Source organism: Tetrahymena thermophila (assembly GCF_000189635.1).
Source record: "Tetrahymena thermophila SB210 genomic scaffold scf_8254489, whole genome shotgun sequence".
NCBI classification, from domain to species: Eukaryota; Ciliophora; class Oligohymenophorea; order Hymenostomatida; family Tetrahymenidae; genus Tetrahymena; species Tetrahymena thermophila.
In genome coordinates this window covers 34,615-56,944 of record NW_002476264.1, presented here as the reverse complement: position 1 = coordinate 56,944, position 22,330 = coordinate 34,615, and the positions used below count along the sequence as shown (strand labels likewise).

Below are 22,330 nucleotides of genomic sequence, written 5' to 3'. Positions count from 1 at the left end.
TATTCTTTTTGTAATTAATATAATTAAACTAATAAAAAAATTTGATAAATTAGATTAACTTGAAGCAAACATGCTTGAGAGATTAATAACACCGTATTTTTTGAATATTATTCTATTTGTTTATTTATTTAATTAATTGGGAAAAAAGAATTATCAAATTTTGATAAAATAAACTTAAATTACAAAGTTATTATTTGTGAACTTATTTATTTGTTTTTTGTATTCTAAGTTAATAATTGGATTACAAATAATTAAAAGGGTATTTTGTTAAGAAATCAATTAATTTGAGAAGAATATTTTAAGAAAATACTAAATTAATTATAATTAAACTAATAAAAGCATTATTTATGAAATTCTCATTTCTAATTTTATAAAGAAAAATGTCTAAATTAATGATTATGTAAGAAAAAAATGAATAAATGAATGAATTAGGTTGTATTTGAATTTATTTTAGATTTCATAAATGAAAAATGAATGATATACATAAAATTTATTAATCTATATATCTACTATAAAAATTTATTTTATTTTAGAATTTGTTATTCAATTTTCAAAGAAGCAGTGTTCAACATTGAGTTCACAGTATTGACTGGAGACAGCACCGGTAGGGATACCAGCTAGTCTGATTGAGTCCTTGATAGCAACTAAATGCTTAACTAATTCAATATCAGCAAGCTTAGCTTCAGGGTTCCAAAGGTTAAGACTGAGAGCAATGACACGAGGGAAGAGCTTTTGAACAAAATCATCAGTTGTAGAGGTTTCAGTCCAAATAGCAGCTTCAGATCCAAGATTTCTTTCTCTGCTAATCAAATTACCTGCAGTAACATCGAAAGAGTAGATTCTCTTCCAAGTCTTGTAAGGATCACACCAAGAGTTATCACCAAAGGTATTTCCCAAACCACAGTCGAGATAAAGGTAAGTGTAGGTAGAGAGAATAACGGGATTGTTAACCTTAAGCATGTAAGAGTATTCATCAAGATCACCCCAGAATTACATGATGGCTTAATCGTCAGTTTAGACATCAACATTGTTGCTTGCGAGCCAGAAGATTCTCTTCTTGTTTAAGTTATTTTATTCAATTACTTCTTTTTGGAAATCTCTGTAGAAGGTTTAGAGTTCATTGTAGTTAGAGATATTGTTAGCTTTCATGTATTCAGCAATGGAAGCCTTAGTTTCCCAGCAGTGCTTGTTAGGTTCATCACCACCCAAGTGCAAGAATTCACTGGAGAAAATTCTAGCAGTTTCAACCATGATATCAGCTGCAACTGTACGGGCTTTTTCTAAAGTAACGTCTAATTGACCACAAGGAGGTTCATTACAGAATCTAATTTTAAAAATATTAAAATTAATTTATTTTCAATATTAAATTTGTATTTTTAAGAATTTTGGATAAATCTAATTTTAAAAATAGAAAAATTAGAATTGCTTTCAAAATGTAAAAGTGGATAGTTATTGTATTGTGTTAGTCATTTAATTAATTATTTATTTATTTAGCTAACTAAATAGCTAGCTAGATACTAACTAAATAACTAACTAACAAAAAAACTAATTGAGAAATCAAAAGTGTTATTTTATTTATTTATTTGTTCATCGTAGTTAGCCTGTTTTTTGATGATAAATGCATTTTTTAGAAATTAAAAAATAAATGTCCTTATGAATTTTATTTGGTAAATGATTAATAAAAGAATTTTAGGTTTGTGTTTTTTATGAATTCTAGCTAATTGATAGCTTGATTAATGAAGACTTTTCTATATTTAGTCATTCAAGATATTCATGAAATAGTAGTAAAGCTTAATTTAATTAGATGTTTCTATTTAATAGTGTAAATGTTTCATTCATTAAGTATAATTGATCATTTAGCTTTTCCGAGAACTATTAATTATGACACTTTTGACGCGATTTAATTTTTTTAGGATACTTGAAGTTGTTAATAAAAACCAAATAAAATAGCAAAAACTTCACTGTTTTATAAAATTTTAACAGTAAGCTTATTTATTTTTTAAAAAATATTTATTCATAAACTTATTTTTACAATCCCCATTATTCTTTAGGATAGTCTCTGCAGGCATCAATATCTTAGAGATTGGGAGGGTTAGACCAGGAACGAGTATGGGCAGGAGAGTCAATTTCAGGAATGAGAATGACACCATAGGTTTGAGAATAAGCATCGAGTTCTCTAAGTTCTTCTTGAGTGTAAATTTCTTCAGGACTGTAGGCACCAAAGGCAGTGATTTCAGGATATGAAAACAATTCGAAGGGGAAACTTTCAGAATCAGTCAAGTGCAAGTGAAGAACGTTGAATTTTGAGATTGAAAGACCACGAATTGTTTATTTAATTGCTTCTAAACTAAGGAAGTGTCTTGAAGTATCAATCATAACACCTCTATGTCCAAAAGCAGGGGCATCATTAATGCTCAAAGGCAAGAAATCGAAAGCGAAGTGAGTTTTTTGATGAGATTGGATCAAAATTTAGATGAAAGTTTCGATGGCTCTCAAGAAAGAAACGTATCCATGACACTTGAATTCAATATTGGTCAAATTTTGATTGATTGAGATTTCGTAGGCTTCATCAATTTTGAAGTTATCGTAGCTGGTGTACTAAGTGTCAGTGTTATTCAAGAATACCTTGACAACTAAGTTAGCACCCTTTAAACCATTCTTAGCTTAGGCAACTTTCAATTTAGAGAGTCTTTCGTCTAATTTTTCATGAGCGATGCTTTTGAATTTTCTGAGATTTTATTCATTTTGAGATTCTAAGATTCTCTATTGGACAGATGAGAGTTCATTTAATCTACCAGAGGTTTTGAACTAGAATTCAACGGAATCAATGGAGGCTACTTCAAAGGTGAAGTTTCCCTTTTAAAGATTTTGAGGAACAGGTACTATACGCAAAGCGCTGGCTAAGCCGACGAGCAAAATAGCAGCAATAATAATTGACTTTTGCATCTCTATAGTTAGATAGATAGATACTTCTTTGAATTATATTTAATTTTTGATTAATTATTAATTAATGAACAATCAACTTCAAAACTAGTATTTATATTAATTAACATTGAAGTAGCTATCTTATACTAAAAATTAATTAATGTTTTTTATGGATTAATTGTGAAAATAGATGGATGAATCAAATTAACAAAGTAACAAGCAAAAATCCTTGATTTTATGTTTTGACTTTCAAAGAAATTATTAAATCATCATTTATTTAATTCCATTAGTGATGAATAATATGGACTTTCATCTTCTTTTTACGAGCAGTAAAATTTTGATACTTACTTACAAAAAATTAACAATACATTCCATTAAATAGATGAAATTAATTTGATTAATTAAATCCATTCAAATAAACAACTTTACAAATCATTTCGAATATCTAAATTTACCTAAATCTAATCTTAAATAGTTTCAAAAAAAATTGTTTAATTATTAAACGAATTCTAATTCATAAAATAAATTCTTTTTTTATGGAAAAAAAATAAATAAATAGAATGATCTCATATTTATTCGCTTAAACTTTAAATACTTTTAAATATAGTATTTATATCAAATCTTTGTTAATTAATATGACAAATAAATTTTATAAATATTTATTTCATAATTGATTCTGATAAAAGCTGTAAAATTAACTTTAGTGAGCAATTAATTAATACTTAATGATAAATTGAAAATGTAAATATATGATGCATAGCTGATATTTATTAAAAATTTAAAAAATTAAATATTTATTATTTTTTACTTGTATATATTGTGACACTCTTTGATTTGTAATCTAATTTTTTAAGGTTTATTTTTAAGAATTATTTATTATACAAATTTCTAATAAAAAAAGCTAGATATATTATTCAATTTCAATATAATAAGCAACTACAGTATTTATTCTATTAGAAAATAATAACATTTTTATTTATATCATAACTTTAATATTAAAACATATTCTGTTACAGAATCACTGATCACACCTCTATGTATTTGCAAATGTAACTCTCAGAAATTTTATGGTGAAAGATATTTCTAGTTACTCAAAATGGCTGAACTTTGAAGAAGTAATAATTAATTAATAATTTATTTTAAAATTAATCCACCAATAAAGATAATTAATCACTCATATTTTAGTTTAAACATAGATTTTTATATAACTAGTTACAGTCATTTATCTAATTATTTCTTTTTATTTACACTTAATATCCTGTTTTTAATTTTCAAAAAAAAAAAAATATCTTCTTTCATTTTTAATTAACTAAAAAAATAATAAATCTTCTAAAATCAAATTAAAATATTAAAATTAATAAAGTATTTTATTAAACAATATCTTTTAGACTAAAATATTTAACATTAAAATCACGTTTCTTATTCATTTATAATAACATTATTTGCTTTATTTTAAGTTTTACTCTTTTAAATAAGAAATTAAATTTAAAATAAAAACATTAGAATTATTTATGAACGATATATGTAAATAAATATATATCTTTCTTTATCGATTTAAAGCTATTTTTAATAAAAATAAAATTTATTTTTTTACATTTCGTTTTTTATAAAATAATTTAGTTAATTTTTTATTATGATTTCAAATAAATATTAAAAATTATATTTTTTTTTTGTACAACCAATAAGTAAACCCTTTATTTAATTAATTTTAATACTCTGATTGAATATTATTTAGATTGTATCCAAATAATCAGAATTTTTAAGAGAAATTAAAAAAGATAAAATTAAACTTTGAAATGGGTAATATTTGTTTTAAAGATAAAAATTTAAAAGCTTTACCAGACTTTAGTGAAAGCAAAAAGCCACTTGATGAAGGGAAAAAGTAGAATTCAAGTAAAGAATTTAGATAAAAATAATTAAGTTTAAATTATAATACTAATTTTTTCTATAAATTTTACTTTAAAAAAGATTAAAATGTAAACAACTCCAGTTCCAGTGAAAGCTAAATCGTGGAGAAAATAGTTTTTAATTCAAAGATTTAAAGCCTTATACATATAAACTAGAATATATAAAGTTTAAATCATAATTCTAGATCATCCAGTTACTTATCTGTGCTTGATAATGATGCAGATTTATCTATTTAGGAAATAAATTATTAGTCTTAAAATAAGCTAACACAGAAACAAAAATCTAAATAAGGCAACTTAAATTAGTGTTTGAAAACTGCTTTAAACCCTTAAATTTACATTCCTTGCTTAGTAAATTCTTTTAATTAATGATTGGGCTGAATATTTTTTATATATAATAGATTATTCCTGATAGTTAAATAAGGGAATCAGTAGAAGTAAAAATTATATTTTTATCTTTAGTTTTTACTTTCAATATTTCATTAAAAAATAGGTCATCAATTAAATATCATAAACCGATTCTTATTTGATAAAAAGGCTCCAATAAAGTTTTGCTGATCATAGATTTAATTAGGGATCTTATGAGTATAACTTAATCATCCAAGATTTTTTATAGTATTACTAGGAAATTGTTTAAAGCAAGTTTTCTAAATTTAGAAACTATAATTATAAATTCAAATTTTGTTAAATTAAGCTTGAAGGTGATATTATAATTTACACCAGGTGTTTTTCTGTTGAGAATTTAATTTATTTTAATGTTTATCAAATTTCTGATGAGAGAGATTTCTAGAATTCGATCATATCAAGCAATAAATTAAACTCAACACAGCTAATAAAAGATGTTTTTTGCAGTACAATTTAATTTAACGATAAATATCAGCTCATTTTTGAAGAATCTTTTGATTTAAGTTTAGAATAAATTTTATAAAACAAATACTTTTACTTAGAAGTTAATAACTATAGAAGTATATTATTATAACTTATTGACATTTGTTTGCTTTTTGACGAATTAGGTGTTTACTATAACTCATTTGATTTTTCAACTATAGGATTTATCTTTAAAGATACTAAGTATATAGTTAAACTAAGAAAAATATTTGCATTAAAGTAATAGCAAGATAAATATATTTTCAAATTGAAAACCAAAAATAAATTTATCAATATTTTTGATAGAGAGCACATTCTATTTTATGAAATTTGTACGATACTTGATATTTTCAAGTAAATATACACAGATGTTAGCTTTTAATAAGGTTACAATGATATTATTAATTAATTTATTGACAATGATGATTTTTAAAAATTTGGAGTTTCTTAAAAATAAGTTGTGACATTCTTTGAGAGATTTTTTGGAATAGAAATTCTCTAGCATTTTCCAGCTATTAATGGATCATATTTTTGTATATTAATTGAAGATTTAAAATATATTTAGACTAAAAAATTTATTGACAAAGAACCTGAAAATGAAAAAATATAACTGTATCAAAATTTCGTTTTTGATTTAAAGAGACATGGCTTATATTTAATGAATTATGACATAAATCTATTTATAATTTGGTTACTCAATATTAATACTGATAAAATTCAGTAAGTAAATGAATTTTTTCTTACAAAAAAACTGAATGATGATTTATTTATTGTGATTAATTTACTTCTGCTTAAAGACTATAAGCCAGATATGATAGAGCTACTTTTAAAAAATATCCTCAATTTTTTTTTAGAATATGAGAAAATAGAAAAAATAGGACAGGTACTTGACTGTCTCTCTTATTTCTATCTTAAAAGAAATTAATATAAAGAAATTTTAGAAACTTTAGATATTATTGCTAGTGATATTAAGTTAAATCCTTCTAAATACTCATATTATGTTAAAAAGCAAGTTATTTTGATAAGATTTTTAGTATATTTGCTTTAGAAATAGGAATTTCAAGTTATCAGAAACCAGTGCTCTAAATATGAAACTTTCATAAAGAGAGAAGGAAATAATCCACCTCCTAATTTTACCTATCTGTTCTTAATCCCTCCATAAAGCATAGAAGTTCTTATTTTCTTAATCAAGAAAGACTACTAGAATTGTTAAAAATTGTATGCATTTTTTCCAAAGTTTACAAATATTTTAAATCGAATTTTAATTATTTTTAAAAGAAAATCTACTATTTACCCCCTTATTTCATTATTTATTCCCATTTTTCAATAAGTTTTGATTGTAAGATTCTAGATTATTAGGGGTTTTATAATATTATTTAATTATAAAAATATTCATTTTTTTTATAATTTAAAAATTTAGAATAGATTAAATAAATGAAGTTCTTAACAAAATAGATCATGAGAGAGTTATGTTAGCTAATTATAGTTAAAATTGCTTATTGTTGTTTGCTTAATAAATTTGTTAATTTTATAATATTTCTTCGAATAATTAGCCATATTTTGAAAAAGCTATATAAAATCAAATAAATAATTATGCTGATAGAAAGAGGTTATTGATTTTTCATTAATTAATATTGATAGATAAATCAGTTAAGAACAATTTATTTAACGAAGAAGTGGATTTTGAAATTTTTAATTCTATTATCTAATTCAATTTATTTATTGAAGAAGAAGATTGCTACTAAAAATTACTATTCCCAGATTACTATTCATTAATTAATCAGGTTAATTGCAAATATAAGGAAAAAAATTTAGGTGTTTTTAATATAAGATAAAGACCTACTGAGAATTTTTAATAATTAAATGGAATTATTAGCATTAAATGCAATCAAAAAAAAGAATAGTTTAAAAATGCTGTGCAGAATTTATCTAAAATACTTTACATAGATATTGTCCCATTCATTCTTGAGGTTCCAAATATTTTAGTTTTAAATTTTTATTTAAAAAATATTTTAATTAAATAAAGGATTATGGATTAACAAAATAGTTTTCGATTCAACCATTCAGCAATAAATTTAAAATCACTATGAATTACTAAAATCTTGATTAAAACCTTTTAAGAAAGAAAGACAAACTTTATTAAAGAAAATAAATAAATAAAGAATAACTAAATGATTTTAATGAAAGAATGGATTAGCTAAAAATGTTGGCAGAAACTTAGGAATATTTTAATTTTAAGCCCTCGCTGTAGAAATTTTATTTATCGTTAAAAGAAAAAATAGATATTAATGAAGAAACTTTATTGGATGAAGAGTCTATTAAAATAGTAAAGGAAATATTTTCAATGCATATTGAAGAATTAACATATATTGTTAATAATTATTATTAATTCAAGATAAGACTGAATAGTTTTTAGCATTTTTTGTATATTTACAAAATTTTAGATTGCAAATATGATAAAAATTACATCATGTTTTAATTTAAAAGTTCTTCATAATTTTATCAGCAACTTGATTTTATGAATTCAGTAAATAAGTGCAAAGACTTAGATAAATATGTAAATAATGTTTTGCATATTGACTATGATTACTTATCTGTTTGTACAGAAGATGCATAATTTACTCTTTAAGATTTAAATGAGCTTTATGATAAGAACTTAACTCAATTTCCAGAAAGGTTGATTAAATCGATATTAAATTAAATCTTTAAGATAGTCTTTGTGCTCTTGGAAAATAAATATTATCTTTGCAATGTAAATTTATTCAGCTTTAGCTTATTCTAATCGAGTGAATATAGTAACAGGTATTATATAAAATATAACAATATTCCTTCTATTACAAATAATCTAGCTTTAAGTATAAGTTAGCTCAATGCAAATGAATACGAATACTAAAATTAAAATAATTTTTCACAAGAAATAACAGAAAATTATTATCTGGTAAAAATTGGAATTTTAATATTTATTTAAATTTTGTTTTAGACTGACAATTAATAAAACACAAGTAATAAAATTCCAACAGATGAGTTTTTATTAAACTAAGATTTTAAAAATGTATTTTAAGATAATGATAAATTTATATCTAACTATATTCATGCAATCAAAAGCAAATATTCGGAAGAACTAATATAATTTTTTTAATTTTTATTAAGTTTTGAAGGCAAATAAGTTAAAGTTAATAAAAATGAATTTAAGTCAATGCTTTAAAATCTTATACCTGAATGGAAGCTCTCTGAAAAATAGCAGCTAATACAGCTGACATAAACTGAACAATAAATTCTGATAAATAGCGCTAGAGACCAATATTCACTAAGAAAGAATCTTAAAATTTTGTTATAAATTATTTCTTATCACCCTTTTTTTTCAAAAGAAAAACTAGTAAATATGATTGAATCACTCGAATATAGTAACAAATAAAAGTATAATTTAAAGGAATTCTTAGATTCCTATGTTAAGAAGTTATTTGGAATTCAAAAAATGTGTCTAATAGTTGAACAATTGTTTGTTGAAAATACTTAATTAGATGACATTTTACTTGATAAATTAATATTAAAAATAACTGATAAAAATAATTATTTTTTTTATGATAGTCCTTTTTTTACAAAATTAATAGAAAAAATGATTTTTAAGTGCTTGACTGAATATTTTTTAAGAAACAATAAAATAAACTAATTTATTTCATACAAAAAGCTATTTTATTAAAAATATAATTAATTTAATGATGAATCATAAAACACTTTCATTCCTTTATTTTCTGATTTATATACAAAAAGCCAACAAGATTCAAAAAATCTTCAAAAAAAGTTTAGAAAATTTTTAATTAAAGAAGCATAAAATTTAAAGAAAATGAATGAAGAAAACAAATATAACGAAAGATCTGTATATACAGAAGGTTTGAATTTTGAGAGTATCCTTATTAAGCTCTCTTTTTCAAGTGTAGCAAATTATAACTACAAAAGATTAGAAAATTAAGAAGAGCTTCAATGTAAAAATTAATTTTCATGTTCTACAAATAAGATAAAATAAGAATAAATTAATGATGATTTATTTAAGTTTTGTGCTTTTAGGTTAGTGAATGAAATATTTGAAGAATCTTATGACATTTAGATCATAAATATGAACAATTTTTTCTGTAGTCCTAACTATTTGTTTTATTAATAATTTTTTTTTAGATTAGCAATAGATTAAAATTTATGCATGATAATGATGCTTACTAATTAAAACGCAGAAGAAAAACTCAAAGTCCTTGAAAATATTTGCAAATATAAGATTACCTTTAAAGAAAAAGACAATAATTTTGTTAGTGAGCCATAAAAAAAGTTGAAAAAGTATGCTGAAAATGTTGCTGAGTATTATTTAAGTAGAAATCCTAAGCTGATAGAATATTACTCTACAATCGATCTAACTCCTGTAGTAACAAATAGTATTTATCATGAATCTGAATAATGTTTAAGAATGATTCAGGAATGTAATTTTGTGGAATTTTTCATTAATTCATTAATTATTTTTTAAAAATAGATAAATAAAAAGAAGAAAAATTAGTTTTGAAGAATAAATAATTTATAGAAGATAAAAGTTAGAAAGAACAAATCAATTATGAAATTGAATTCTACAAGTTTATAAATAAGCATTACAATTCATGCTTAAATACAAAGCAAAAATAAATAACATCACAAACAAAATTAAATTAAGAGCAATAAAATGAAATAGAGACATCAACTCAAATTTTTAACAATTAAACAAGCGATATAAATACATAAAAAGATTATAGTAAAGAGTTACAGAAAGAAAAATAATCATATGAATTTTTAACAGAAAAATATGAAAGTTAAAAAGGCTAAAATTTTATAGAAATTTCATAATAAGAGCAATAAGTAACAATAGAATGTTTTAATAGTAAACATTGCTAAAATAAATAATAATAAATATTAAATTAGCAGTATATTTAATGGAGTGACAAATAGACAATAAGCTATAAATAAATAAAGATATAGAATTAAATTAAAGATGATGAAACTATTCTTGCTAATAATAATTAGTAAAAATAAAATGATCTGGAAAAAGAAACTAATAATTATATTTTATACCCTCAACAACAAGAATAAACAAAAGAATTATTCAACACACAGGAAATGAAGAATGTTACTTAAGAGTAAACAAATTTAGAAGAATAAACTGATGATAATTCTTATACATACTCTGAAAATAATCAAAGAAATACTAATAGAAATCAATTAAGCTTGATAGAAAAGAGATTTGATTTAATGCACTTAAATTAATTAACTTAAAAATTAATCAATTCAAATGGTATGTTAAAAATAGGAATTTTAGGCTAAGGAGGTTAGGGAAATGTTGAACTTTATTATGACTTTAAAAATAAAAAAAGATATGCACTAAAATGTTTTTCTGATTCTCATTAATATTTAGCTGAAAAGAAAATACACATCAAATATTTATTAGAAGACAAAAACAGTATTTTAGCTTCTTACGTTTGCTAATTAGTTTCTTTTAAAGATTCTGATTGCTAACTACTTTTTGAAATAGGTTTGTGTAGTTTAAATGAAGCAAATCAGATTTTGTAAAAGAATAATTATTAAATTAGCACGAGTTATTTTGTAAATATTTTAATTAAAATTATATCTTTCAATATTTAAATGAATAAAATTAAATTATTCCATGGCGATATCAAACCATAGAATATCGTAATTTATTATGATTAAGATGAATAGGCTGTATAACAAGAACTTGGATTTTTATTGTATGATTTTAGAAATGTTCAAATTAAATTGATAGATTTTGGTAGTTGCTCTGATGATCTATGTGATTACTATGGCTATGTCACAAAAAAATATAAATATTTAGGATATTTTAATTAGGAATTAGATTTCTAAAAAATGCTATTTGCTGAAACATATAGTGCATGTAAATCCATTTACTTTTTGTTAGATGAACAACTGATTTAGAAAATGTAAAATTTTAAATGTGATTTGAAATAAATTACCTGTCAATAATCAGAAAATACATAAGAAAATAAATTACTCTTTTTTTTATTAATGTTTTTGGGATAAAATTAAGTTTAGTCTATCTTTTCAGAAAATGGAATATCGATTGATATTCTTATATATTTGACATAAAAATATTTGGGATAAGTAGATGAAACTAATTAACACTTTAAATTTGACTTTTTTGATGCCTTATAAAGAGGTCAATGGAATAAGATATAAGAAATAGAATATTCTACTCATAACTAATCTGTAGAATATAAGATTATTTGTGCATTTGCTTTCAGAAATAATTTAAAAGCAGCATTTAGTGAATAGTTTGTTTAGCAGGATAATTTGAATCAAAAAATATCTAAGATTCAAAGTCTAATATAAAGCTTTGAAATAGTTGCAACTTATGATAGCTTTTCAGAGGAAGAATTATACTTTATTGAATAAGATATTGCTTAAAAATATCATATTTTAACAGAAGAATCATATTTATAATTCCTTTAACTAGCCTGCATGTTATATTGTCATAGCTAAAAAAATAACTGCAATTCAATTATAAAAATTATTTTAGAAAAAAATGTTAATAGATAATCGAACTAAGTTTTGGATATAATATTAGATATTTTTAAGCATATTTTGAATGAAATTTATTTAAATATTTTTGATTTAATTGAAAAAATTTATTTTATTGAAATTTAAGAGCAAAATTATGAGTTATTTAATAGCATTTTTTATGAATTCATAATCACATTCATTTTAGAGCAATAAAGTGATTTTGATGAAGAAACATCTTTAATGTAAATTAAAAACTACTTAATACACTTTTTATTTTTATTTTGATTTTAAAATATTAGAATATTGGATATTTTAGAGAGAATTATAAGCAACTAGAATTTAAACATTTTTTAGAAGAAGTTTTTCACTCATATTTATCTTTATTTCTCTCACTGCACATAAAAAGACGATGATAAAAAATATTTTAAAATATTTTTAAATTATAAATAAATGTGTAAAGATTTAACAGCTGTATTGGAATACGACTCCATTTTATTTTACAACTACAGAATTAAGAAATCAAAATAGAAAGACTCTCTACCAATTAACATAAATGAAGCTACATAACAATCCAACACTTCTAAGAAAGCAGATCTTAAATTAAAAGCTATAGCTTTGAAGCTTAATAAGCAAAAAGATTACGAATTAGACTTGGCAAGATAATTTTAAAGATATTACGATTTAGCTATTGAAATATTTTGAAACTAATTTAAAAATAATATTAATTGTTTAATTTATTTTTTTACATTTATGTTTGTTTATTTGTTTTATAAATTATTTAAGTTTGATGTTTTGAAGCTCAGGGTTTTTAATAAATAGATTTACTTAAATTTAAAATATAATTACTCATAAAAGAAACTCAAATTTCAAAATTTTTTAAGTAAATATAAAAAAAATTTTAAAAATCTTTACAATACTCTAAATTAATTTCTATTGAAAATTTTTTAAACTAATTTAGGGTATATTTTAATTTAAAAATAATATTATGAAACAAACATATAACTTGAATTAATACATTTTTTTTAAATTTAATAAAGGTTTTTCAGAATAAATTCAAAGAGTTTTTATTTACATACCTTTACTCATTAAAATACAATGTATTGGTAATTTGTGTTTCGTCCGGGACATCAGATTTCATCAAGGTATTTATTATTACTTCTTTTAAATCACTATCTATATTATTATAGTTTACAAAAGAATTAGAATCTTCTTTCACGTAATCATTTTAAAATTTATTATTTTTTTTGTTAGGTTTATGATTTGATTAATTTAATTATAGGTTGTGTATATTCGTAGACAAAAGACCCATACTTTTTAATGTTTGATACATTTAATCATCTAAAAGTTGAATAAGTTAATGGTCTCTTTACGTCTTCTTTTTTTAATTCAAAATGTTAATTAAACTTTCGTATGCTTTATTTACTTTTTCTTCTTGACTGATATTGTAATTTTTAGAAAGTTAATTTTATTTTAAAGTTGATTTGCTAAAATTTCCGCTTTTTAAGACTGGACGAGGCAATAACTCAAATAATTTGATTTAATCATCGTTAAGTAGGATTGACTTAAGTTTTTCAATTTCTTACAGCTTTTAAAGGATATATTAAATATCTAAATTCTTTTACACCTATTCATAACCTTTCAAAACGAAAATTTTCTTTAGTTTGAGATAGTTCGAGCTTGCTAATGTCACAAAGTATTAAAAATACTCCAAACAGCCAAAATTTATTTTTTATTTATTTGGATTAAATATTCTTTTAAATCTATCTAAAATAGATAATTTAACTTCAGAGTCTTACAGATTCTAATTACCACTATTATTAATAGTCTATCTTTTACTTTATTCCATCGATATACTCTTTTTGCTCCTTTTATATTGACTTGATTTTCTTTTTGAAAAAAAACTTTAATCTTTTGAATTATTTCCATCTATTTCAGATTTATTTTTCGACTAAAAACTATATGCAGTGTTAATATTTTTATTCTCTTATTTTGGCTAAACTTTATTCTCACTAACTTGCACCTCATTTTTATTCATTTCAAATTATCTCTTGAATGAACTGATATTATGATCAGAGTCACTTTGAGATTTGTGATTGTAAATTGTACTTTTAAGATCTTCCTACTCTTATATATTTTTAATTAAAGGAAATTGAATGTTGCCTCCAATCATTTAACTTTTAACATTATTGGTTTTATCCATTTGAATTTACTTTAAATTTTAATTATTATTATTATTATTTTTACTTTCTACTTCCTTTAATGAAAAGTCGCAATCAAATATACTATTTATTATTTACTTCTTAAAATTAATCTTTGCAAACGGATACGCTATAATAAATCCTATTAATGTGGCCAACTTTAATATTCCGCCTAATTAGGCAACTAAATCAACTAATTTCATATACCTTCTCTCCATTATTATCTATTTTTATTTGTATGGCCTCATAGAAAATTAGATTATTAAGCCATCTTAACCATATACATTGCTAGAAGTTGATTAAGCATATAAAAAATCTCTAATTTGATTTACAGACTTCTAAAAAATTCCTATATCAGATTAGATGTAATAATTTTCAAAATAAGCTGTAAGCAGCTAGCTTTAAAATATAGATGTATAAGTCTCAATATTCATACCTTAATAATCAAATGGGTTATCAAAATTAGAAGGATCAACAATCTTATCCATCATATAAACAAGAAAATGCAATTTAGATGTTATTTTATTGATTTACTCTTAAGTTTTGCAGATAGAAGAATTTGGTTAAGTAGAATTTTAGCATTAAGAGAAGTAAACATCAACTCTTGTATAAATATCACTAAAAAATTCTCCTTGAAGATATACCTCTTAATTATCATCAAAGCAGAAGTATTGTGGAAGGGAAATTTAGTTAAAATATTATTTTACTTTATCAACTTTTATGTCTTATGTATTGCATGGCCTTAGCCTAAGTATATTCTTCTAAATATTATTTTCATATTATTGAGTTGTCTCATTAAAAACTCTCTTCATATTATAAATTGTTGCCTTTGCTTATATTACAGATGGGTCATAGACTGCCTAGCCATTAATATCATTAAAACCCATAACTATTACTTACTAAATTTTATCGATATCCATTCTTTGAGGGGTTTTAACATATTATTCACTTGTTACTACAATAGGGTTATTCCTTTAATATAATTCGCAGCTAAAAAAATAGCAAGAAAATCCAAATATTGTGAAAACTATCAAAGAAATCGTAGCTCCGAATCCTGTTTTGTAAATTTCTTTATTTTAGAAATTGACTCTGATCGGTACTCCATATATGTCTAAGTTTTTTAAAGGGGAAAATAAATTATTTAATTTCTTCATTTTTATGATCTACTGATTGTTTTTTTTGTTTTAAACCTATTTCTTAAAAAAATACTCTTAGCACTAGTTTTAAATATTTTCTTAATTTATTTACAATTGTGTGAAATTGATTTTATTAGCTTGCTAGATTCTTTCAAAAAATGCTTATAGGAAAGCTACTTTAATTATTATACTGTTATTTTGTTAGTTAGTTATCTTTCTGATTGTTAAAATTTCTATTTAACTTAAAATTACTTTTTGTTAGTTTTTTATTATTTTAATTAAAAAAACCAAACAAACATACAAATAAAATTATTAAAGCATTCAAATATATTTAGAAAATAATAATTGAAAATTACAGATCTTTTAATGTAATGAGAGTTCTAGCTATTTTTTCTGGGATTGATTCTTACTTATTCTTTAAGTTTTTCTTTTATTCGTACTTAATTTTTTTTAGTTGTCTTTTTCTTCTTATTGATTATTTTCCTTTTACTTACTTACTTTATTAGTATAACTTGAATATGTTAAATAAGTTTTCTATTTTAACAAATTCAACACCTTTATTATTCAACACAAACAATTTTAAAATAATTTCATAAATATAAAAAATATCAAATTCAACTCTTAAATTGCTCAACACAATTCATCATCGCTAGGGAGCACATATAGCACTTTGTTATTTAAAAAAATGGCTATTGCTGCTAAATAGCACATAGCCATTATGTTTTAAAAGTAAATATAAAATATCTTTTTTTATTTTTTTATATGTAATTATGTATCAAATTTAATTTATAAAATGATGGCACAATCGAATATTTTAAGATTTAAAAAATAAAATACATTTTGAAATGCTTTTTCGTTTTAATATTTATATATTTGAGACAAATTTTTATAGCACCCGTTAAATGTTTGAAAAAAATTAAATTATTTCAAACATATTTTTGAATTGTTATAATTAATTATGACTAATTAATAAATAACTCAATAAGTAAATAATTAATTAAAAAGATGAAATTATTTTATTTTAATTATTTAGTAAAATTATTCTATTTCAAAAATATATTGAAAGCTAATTTTGCTTTACATAATCATTGATTTAAAATTTTTTTTTCCTTATCAAAAGTATTAAATCAGTTACAAAAATTATTAAAATATGTAAATTTACAAGCTATATAATTAATAATTATCTTTCTCGTTTTTAAGAACACACATTTATTTTATTAAGGAAGTGATAAATTAAAATTATTTTAATTTAATCCTAAATTAACAAAATGTAAGACAAAGGATTTTTAAGTACAAAGTTCATTTAATATTTAAAATTTATTTGGGTAACTTAAATTTTATTAGTATGAATTTGATTGAAAGAAATTTAAAGCTAATTTTTTTACTTTTATAAAATAATATTTAAATTTAGACATATTTTGATAAATGTTGATTATATTTTTCAAAATAATATTTTTTATTTGTGTTATTAGATATAGTTTTAATATATATGTAATATAAATGAAAATAATAATATTTATTAACAAAATTTATTTCTTTATGCGATAAAAATTTTAACTAGATTCAAATTAGCTCTATTAGATTAGAATTAACTAAGTATGTGATTGCAGCTGATGAAAATAGTATAGGATTACCTTTTTCATCATAAATGTATTTATTGTAAATGTCTTTAAGTTTTCCATCAGATTCTTTTCTTACTTTAAGCTTTTTATCTTTTGTATTTTCAGTTTTATTATTATATAGTAATCCTAATTAATTATTTAAAATTTTAAAATAAAAAAAATTGAATTAATCTAATTAGTTTTAAAAAAATTACTTCTTTTGATCAGTTTTTCGTAAATTTGCTCATCTTCTATAGTCATTCTTTTAGGAGGAGTTGGCTAGCTATTGCTGTTATTATGGCTATTATTATTCTAGTAGCTTAATATTTATTATTAATTGTTAATTATCATTTCTCTTTAATTTATTCTTTATTTTTAGTTGTTGCTCCTATGCTGGCTTGCTGAAAAATTGATTGGACTAATTGGAGATGCTAACTTTTTAGAAGCAGCAGAAGTGTGATCTGGATAGAAGAAGAAATCTTCGTCAAAATTACTGTCATTATCGCTTTAGAAAAGATATTTTCTTTAGTTGTAAGATGGTTTTTGATTAGTGGGCGAGTACATCATAATTTCATCCTCATTAAAATCTTCCAAATCATTCATCTGAATTGCATTATTATGTGAAATAGGTGTTTGCATTTAGTAGTTTTAATATCTCATTGCTTGCGAGTCTAGATTGCGTTAATTGGATCCTATAGACTGATGAGATTGAGAAGGCTTAAAAGTAAATTAATCTGATTAGGATTCTTAATTCATAGGGGATGTCATATTCTTTCTATTATTTTAGATTTAATTCATGCTTTATGTAAATTGGGAATTTCTACTGCTTAGATTAGGGAATAACTCTTTTTTTGGCTGTTAGTTGAAAAGTGGAGGATTCATTGTTTTTTATTTCGTTTATTAATTTTGATTGCTTTCAAATTAATTTTTAGTTTAATTTTGGTTTTAGATTTGAATCGGGTTAGAAAAGAATTGAGCTGGTGGTAAGTTATTTCTATTGATAAATATTTTATTTCTTTTCTTCTTTGAAGATTATTATTAGCTGTCGTAATTACTTAATTGACCTGATTAATTGTCATTTTATTAATTTGAATTCTATTTTAATTTTTCATTGCTTTTCGAGTAGGGATTGATGGATAATTGTTGCAAATTATAAAGATGATCTTTCTATTCTTTTGATTATAAAGGGAATAAATTTTTAGGATCTAATGGACTAAAAAGAAATTTATTCTATTAATTATTTGGTGAAGTAGCATTTTCAAGGGTGGAGACAATTTCTTGAACTTCTAAATTACTATCATTATGGGACTTAGTAATTCTACTAATTGACTTATTGTTTGCATTATTAGATTAATTTAACTAATTTTTATTTTGGGACAAGTTATTATTTTAAGATTGTTAAAATTGTGGATTCAAACTGAAGTAATCATCAGGCATGTTGCCAGAATCTTCTGGTTGTTTGAATGTGTCTGCACTTGGAATATCAGTTGATTTTGTTCTTTAATTTCTACTTTGGCTTGATTTTGCTTCTAGTGTGTAGAATTGCTTTATTATTTCCTTTTATTGGTTGAGTAAATACTCTCTTTCTACTAATAATTTTTTGGTTTAATCTAGATCATCTTTATCGTTTGTAAGTTTGTTTGAATTGTATCTATCAGGTACATCAATAGTGTTAAAGTGTTACTAATTTTTAAACATAGGGCTATTTTAGTTTAGATTTTTGTCTTGTGCTGAAGAAAGCATTGTTGCTTAGGGATTTTAACCATTTATTTGAATATTAGATTAAGAGTAATTTTGTGTTTTAGGAGATAAAGAAGGTCTTTACATTAAAAACTAAGTATTTTCATTATCTTAAGGTTTTTGGTGGCTATTTTATTAAATTTCTTCTGGGCTTGCAATGTTGAGAGCTTATACAGTTCTTTCTGGGGTATTTTGTCGATTATATGTTTATTATGTATTTGATGGAATTGTTTGTCCTAAAATATTGTTGTTTTGTTACATTTATATTTAATTAATTGGAATATTCTATTGTGCTGCAGGTTCTATTACATTTTAAACCAAGACTTATTAAGGTTGAATTGGAAATAGTTAAGAATTCACTATAGAGTTTTGTTGAGTTGGAATTATCTAAGATTGTTAAGGAGGAAGAGCTTAAAAGATTTAAGGTTATATTTATTACTATGCATGAATATTTTAAATGATTTATGGCTACTGGAACTAGGATTATACAGGAATGATCTAAGTTTGCATTGCAGGCTATGTTGGTATAGCTTAAGAATTGCTTAAAGGATTAAAGGTAATAATAGAGGCATTATTATTTTGAGAAGAAACCATATAAGGCTAAGTTGGAAGGACTTGCTGGGTGTGGTTAGAATGAGATGAAGGAGATAACGAATTTCTTTTATTATCCTCAAACAGATTATGAGAGGGATTTTTCTTATCATCAAATAACTAAAATTAATGAGTTGGCTATTTCGAGTCAAAGAGCTAAAATTGATTTTTTCTCTTTTCTTGCTGCAAATCTTCAAGATATAATTCTCTTTAAATGACTTCTTCTTATAATTCAGGAATTTTTTCAATTTCAAATTTAATTTCTTAAGATCTAAATAGATTATTAACGTCATTTTTTTAGTTTGATTTTTCAGTTTCTTCTTTGTTTATTTTTTTGGGGTCATTAAAGAGTTTTTCATTGTTTCCTGTTGTATTTCTTAAGTATGGGCTCACTAAAGAAGGTTTATTATTTTATGATTCTTCGTTTTTAGAGTCATCATTAAATCTTCCTGTTTTTTAATTATTTTCTTAGTCTTTTTTGTTATTATTATCTCTTGATCCAAAAAGGGAAATAGGGTTTTCTTGGGAACCTAAAACCAAAGGAATTTTTTCTTTAGAGCTCTGTCTTAATTACAATGGATCACCGTTATTTACTGGAAAAAGTGGTAAACTAAGAATATTTTCTTAGGTTTAAAACTGCATTTCGACTTAGCTACTTTTCACAGAAGCAATTGGCGAAATTGCTAATTAATTTGAAAAAACTTAGCTGTTTCTCTTAAATTAATCATTTTCTTAACTCGGATTCCTACTGTGTTGCTAATTAATATATGATTAAATACTAGGTTTTCTATTTAAATTTTTTTATTTATTTTGTTCTTTTGGCAAATTCATTAGTTCTTCTTTCAGCTGGCTAGGCTTAAATTTTAATTTTTTTACTTGCTTTTTGGCATTTTAATTTTTTGTGTTTTGTTTAAGCTCATAATTTTCTTTTTACAGCTGGCTAATTGTGTTTTGCATTTCTTAAAAAACTTATTAACTTTTTTCAAATAAAATCTCATACTTATCCTTAACCAATTAAGAATTATCTAATAATTATAAACCCGAATATGTTTCTTGAATCCCTAAATTCCTACCAGATACTTTAAACATCCTTTAAACTTTGTTATCAGCCACTTTATATTATCTTTAAGTAGCAGCCAATTTCTCTTACAATTCTACAATTTTTTCTGATTATCGTTTTAATAAATTCATCTACTATTCATGTTAGTTTTTCAAATCTTTTTCAAATTTTTAAGTCAATTCTTTCATTTTATCATCAGAAAACTTAGCAAAATCATCTCTACCTGAAATTTTCTAAAATATTTCTTTTAACTCTTCAATTTATCTTTTTAAATTAAATAATTTTATTTAACAAAAAAGCTTGTTTGAATATTTAAAATGAATTTTTTATTTATTTCTTAAAATATTAGTTAATGAGAAAATAAATATAATTAGTTTTTTTTTACGAGTGGTATTTTTAGTAGGTTTAGTAGAAATATTCATCTAAAAGTCCTTTAAATTGATCGATTTCTACCTTTTAATTTAATTAGTTTTCAGAGCTAGTGATGTGAGTTTTTAGCTATTTCATTCCATCATCTATTTATTTTGAGAGATCATCCCTCAAACTTCTTAACTAACCCATATACTTAGAATCAAGATGTAAAGCCTTTTCTTCTACTTGCTATGTATAATCAGTAAGTTTTTCAACCATGGCCAAATAGTTTGAAGCAATTTACTTCTAAAATTCTTCAAATTGCTGCTTAAATCTTTCAGAAAATTGTTTATTATCTGCATCATCTAAAATGTATTTTTTGTGTGCCTCTTGCACATAAGCTAATTAGCCTTGCAATATTTGATCAAATTACTTTTTATATTTATTCATATCTTCAACAAACTGTTATGAGTTTCTAATGTGTTGCTGCATTTAATTTTCGATAGACTTTTAAACAATTTATTCAATTTAATTTTTTTTCATATCCCCTAAAGACTCAACAGTATTTTTTAAATATTGTTCCTATTAAAAAGAAAAAACAATTTTAATGAACTTAAAGCTCTCAATTCAATCAAATTACAAAATTCAAAAGTCTTTTCAATTCATTTTTAGAATTCTGCATATCCTATTCTATTTAATCGACTTACCTATTATGTTAATAAATTAATAGTTGTTTTAAAAAGTAGCTTTGTATTCAAATACTAATAATTTTATCACTTTATTTGGTATGTCGCCTTTTCTAACATGTTATTAATTTGCTAATCAGTTGCTTGATTAAACTCCTGGCGCAGCTGCTAAACTCTCTCTTCAATAATTCTTTAAATATTCTTCTCAATCGTATCATCTCCTTTCATCATAATTGAATTATTGTTGTTGTTATTATTATTATTGCTGTTGCTTCTGAAAAAATTCTATCTTTAATCTCTCGCCTCTATAGTTTTTTTGCTTGGTTCAGTAATAAGATCCTTAATGCTAGTTAATTTTATATTGTTCTAAGACATTGCTGCTGATTCAATTTATGTCTTGCTCTAGCGAGAAGGGTTGATTTACTTAATTGAAATATCAGGTGAATACAAGTCTTAATTTTGTGGTTTTGGAGTATTCTACTGCATAAACAGCTCCTTATTACTCATCTATTTTGTTTCTGGCATCTTGACTGTTTTCAAAGATGCCTTATCCTAAGAATTAAACTTACTGGAATTCAAGCTATTCTGCTAAGGAGATTGCTATCTCATATTTAACAAAATCAAAATATATTTTTATTATCAAGATTTTCTTAACTCTATGATTAAGAAATAGTTAAAAAATCTTTAATTTTTAAATTGTATTTAGTTATATTAATTGGATT

The 22,330-nt window shown here is 23.0% G+C and overlaps 5 protein-coding genes across 5 annotated transcripts; 2 read left to right on the top strand and 3 right to left on the bottom strand. All coding sequences in view use genetic code 6, as the record gives it.

Annotated features, from left to right (window-relative positions):
• Window positions 1-543: 543 nt before the first annotated feature.
• Window positions 544-2,946, bottom strand: TTHERM_01068140 (glycosyl hydrolase family 20 beta-N-acetylhexosaminidase family protein; the record flags this gene model as incomplete). The annotated part of the gene is made up of 2 exons (XM_001030574.1): window positions 544-1,324; window positions 2,033-2,946. The coding sequence occupies 2 exons, from the start codon at window positions 2,944-2,946 to the stop codon at window positions 544-546; spliced, it is 1,695 nt and encodes a 564-aa protein (XP_001030574.1).
• Window positions 2,947-4,721: 1,775 nt separating this feature from the next.
• TTHERM_001068139 (hypothetical protein) lies at window positions 4,722-5,390 on the top strand (the record flags this gene model as incomplete). Its single annotated transcript, XM_012799235.1, has 4 exons — window positions 4,722-4,818; window positions 4,894-5,183; window positions 5,234-5,269; window positions 5,370-5,390. 4 exons carry the CDS (start codon window positions 4,722-4,724, stop codon window positions 5,388-5,390), a joined length of 444 nt encoding a protein of 147 aa, XP_012654689.1.
• A 4,153-nt stretch (window positions 5,391-9,543) lies between these two features.
• Window positions 9,544-12,947, top strand: TTHERM_01068130 (hypothetical protein; the record flags this gene model as incomplete). Its single annotated transcript, XM_001030573.2, has 4 exons — window positions 9,544-10,165; window positions 10,216-10,571; window positions 10,635-12,487; window positions 12,545-12,947. 4 exons carry the CDS (start codon window positions 9,544-9,546, stop codon window positions 12,945-12,947), a joined length of 3,234 nt encoding a protein of 1,077 aa, XP_001030573.2.
• Window positions 12,948-13,287: 340 nt separating this feature from the next.
• TTHERM_01068120 (zinc knuckle protein, putative) lies at window positions 13,288-15,597 on the bottom strand (the record flags this gene model as incomplete). The annotated part of the gene is made up of 1 exon (XM_001030572.2): window positions 13,288-15,597. One exon carries the CDS (start codon window positions 15,595-15,597, stop codon window positions 13,288-13,290), a length of 2,310 nt encoding a protein of 769 aa, XP_001030572.2.
• Window positions 15,598-17,142: 1,545 nt separating this feature from the next.
• TTHERM_01068110 (hypothetical protein) lies at window positions 17,143-22,217 on the bottom strand (the record flags this gene model as incomplete). The annotated part of the gene is made up of 5 exons (XM_001030571.1): window positions 17,143-17,327; window positions 17,396-20,835; window positions 20,957-21,504; window positions 21,563-21,629; window positions 21,700-22,217. The coding sequence occupies 5 exons, from the start codon at window positions 22,215-22,217 to the stop codon at window positions 17,143-17,145; spliced, it is 4,758 nt and encodes a 1,585-aa protein (XP_001030571.1).
• Window positions 22,218-22,330: the final 113 nt, after the last annotated feature.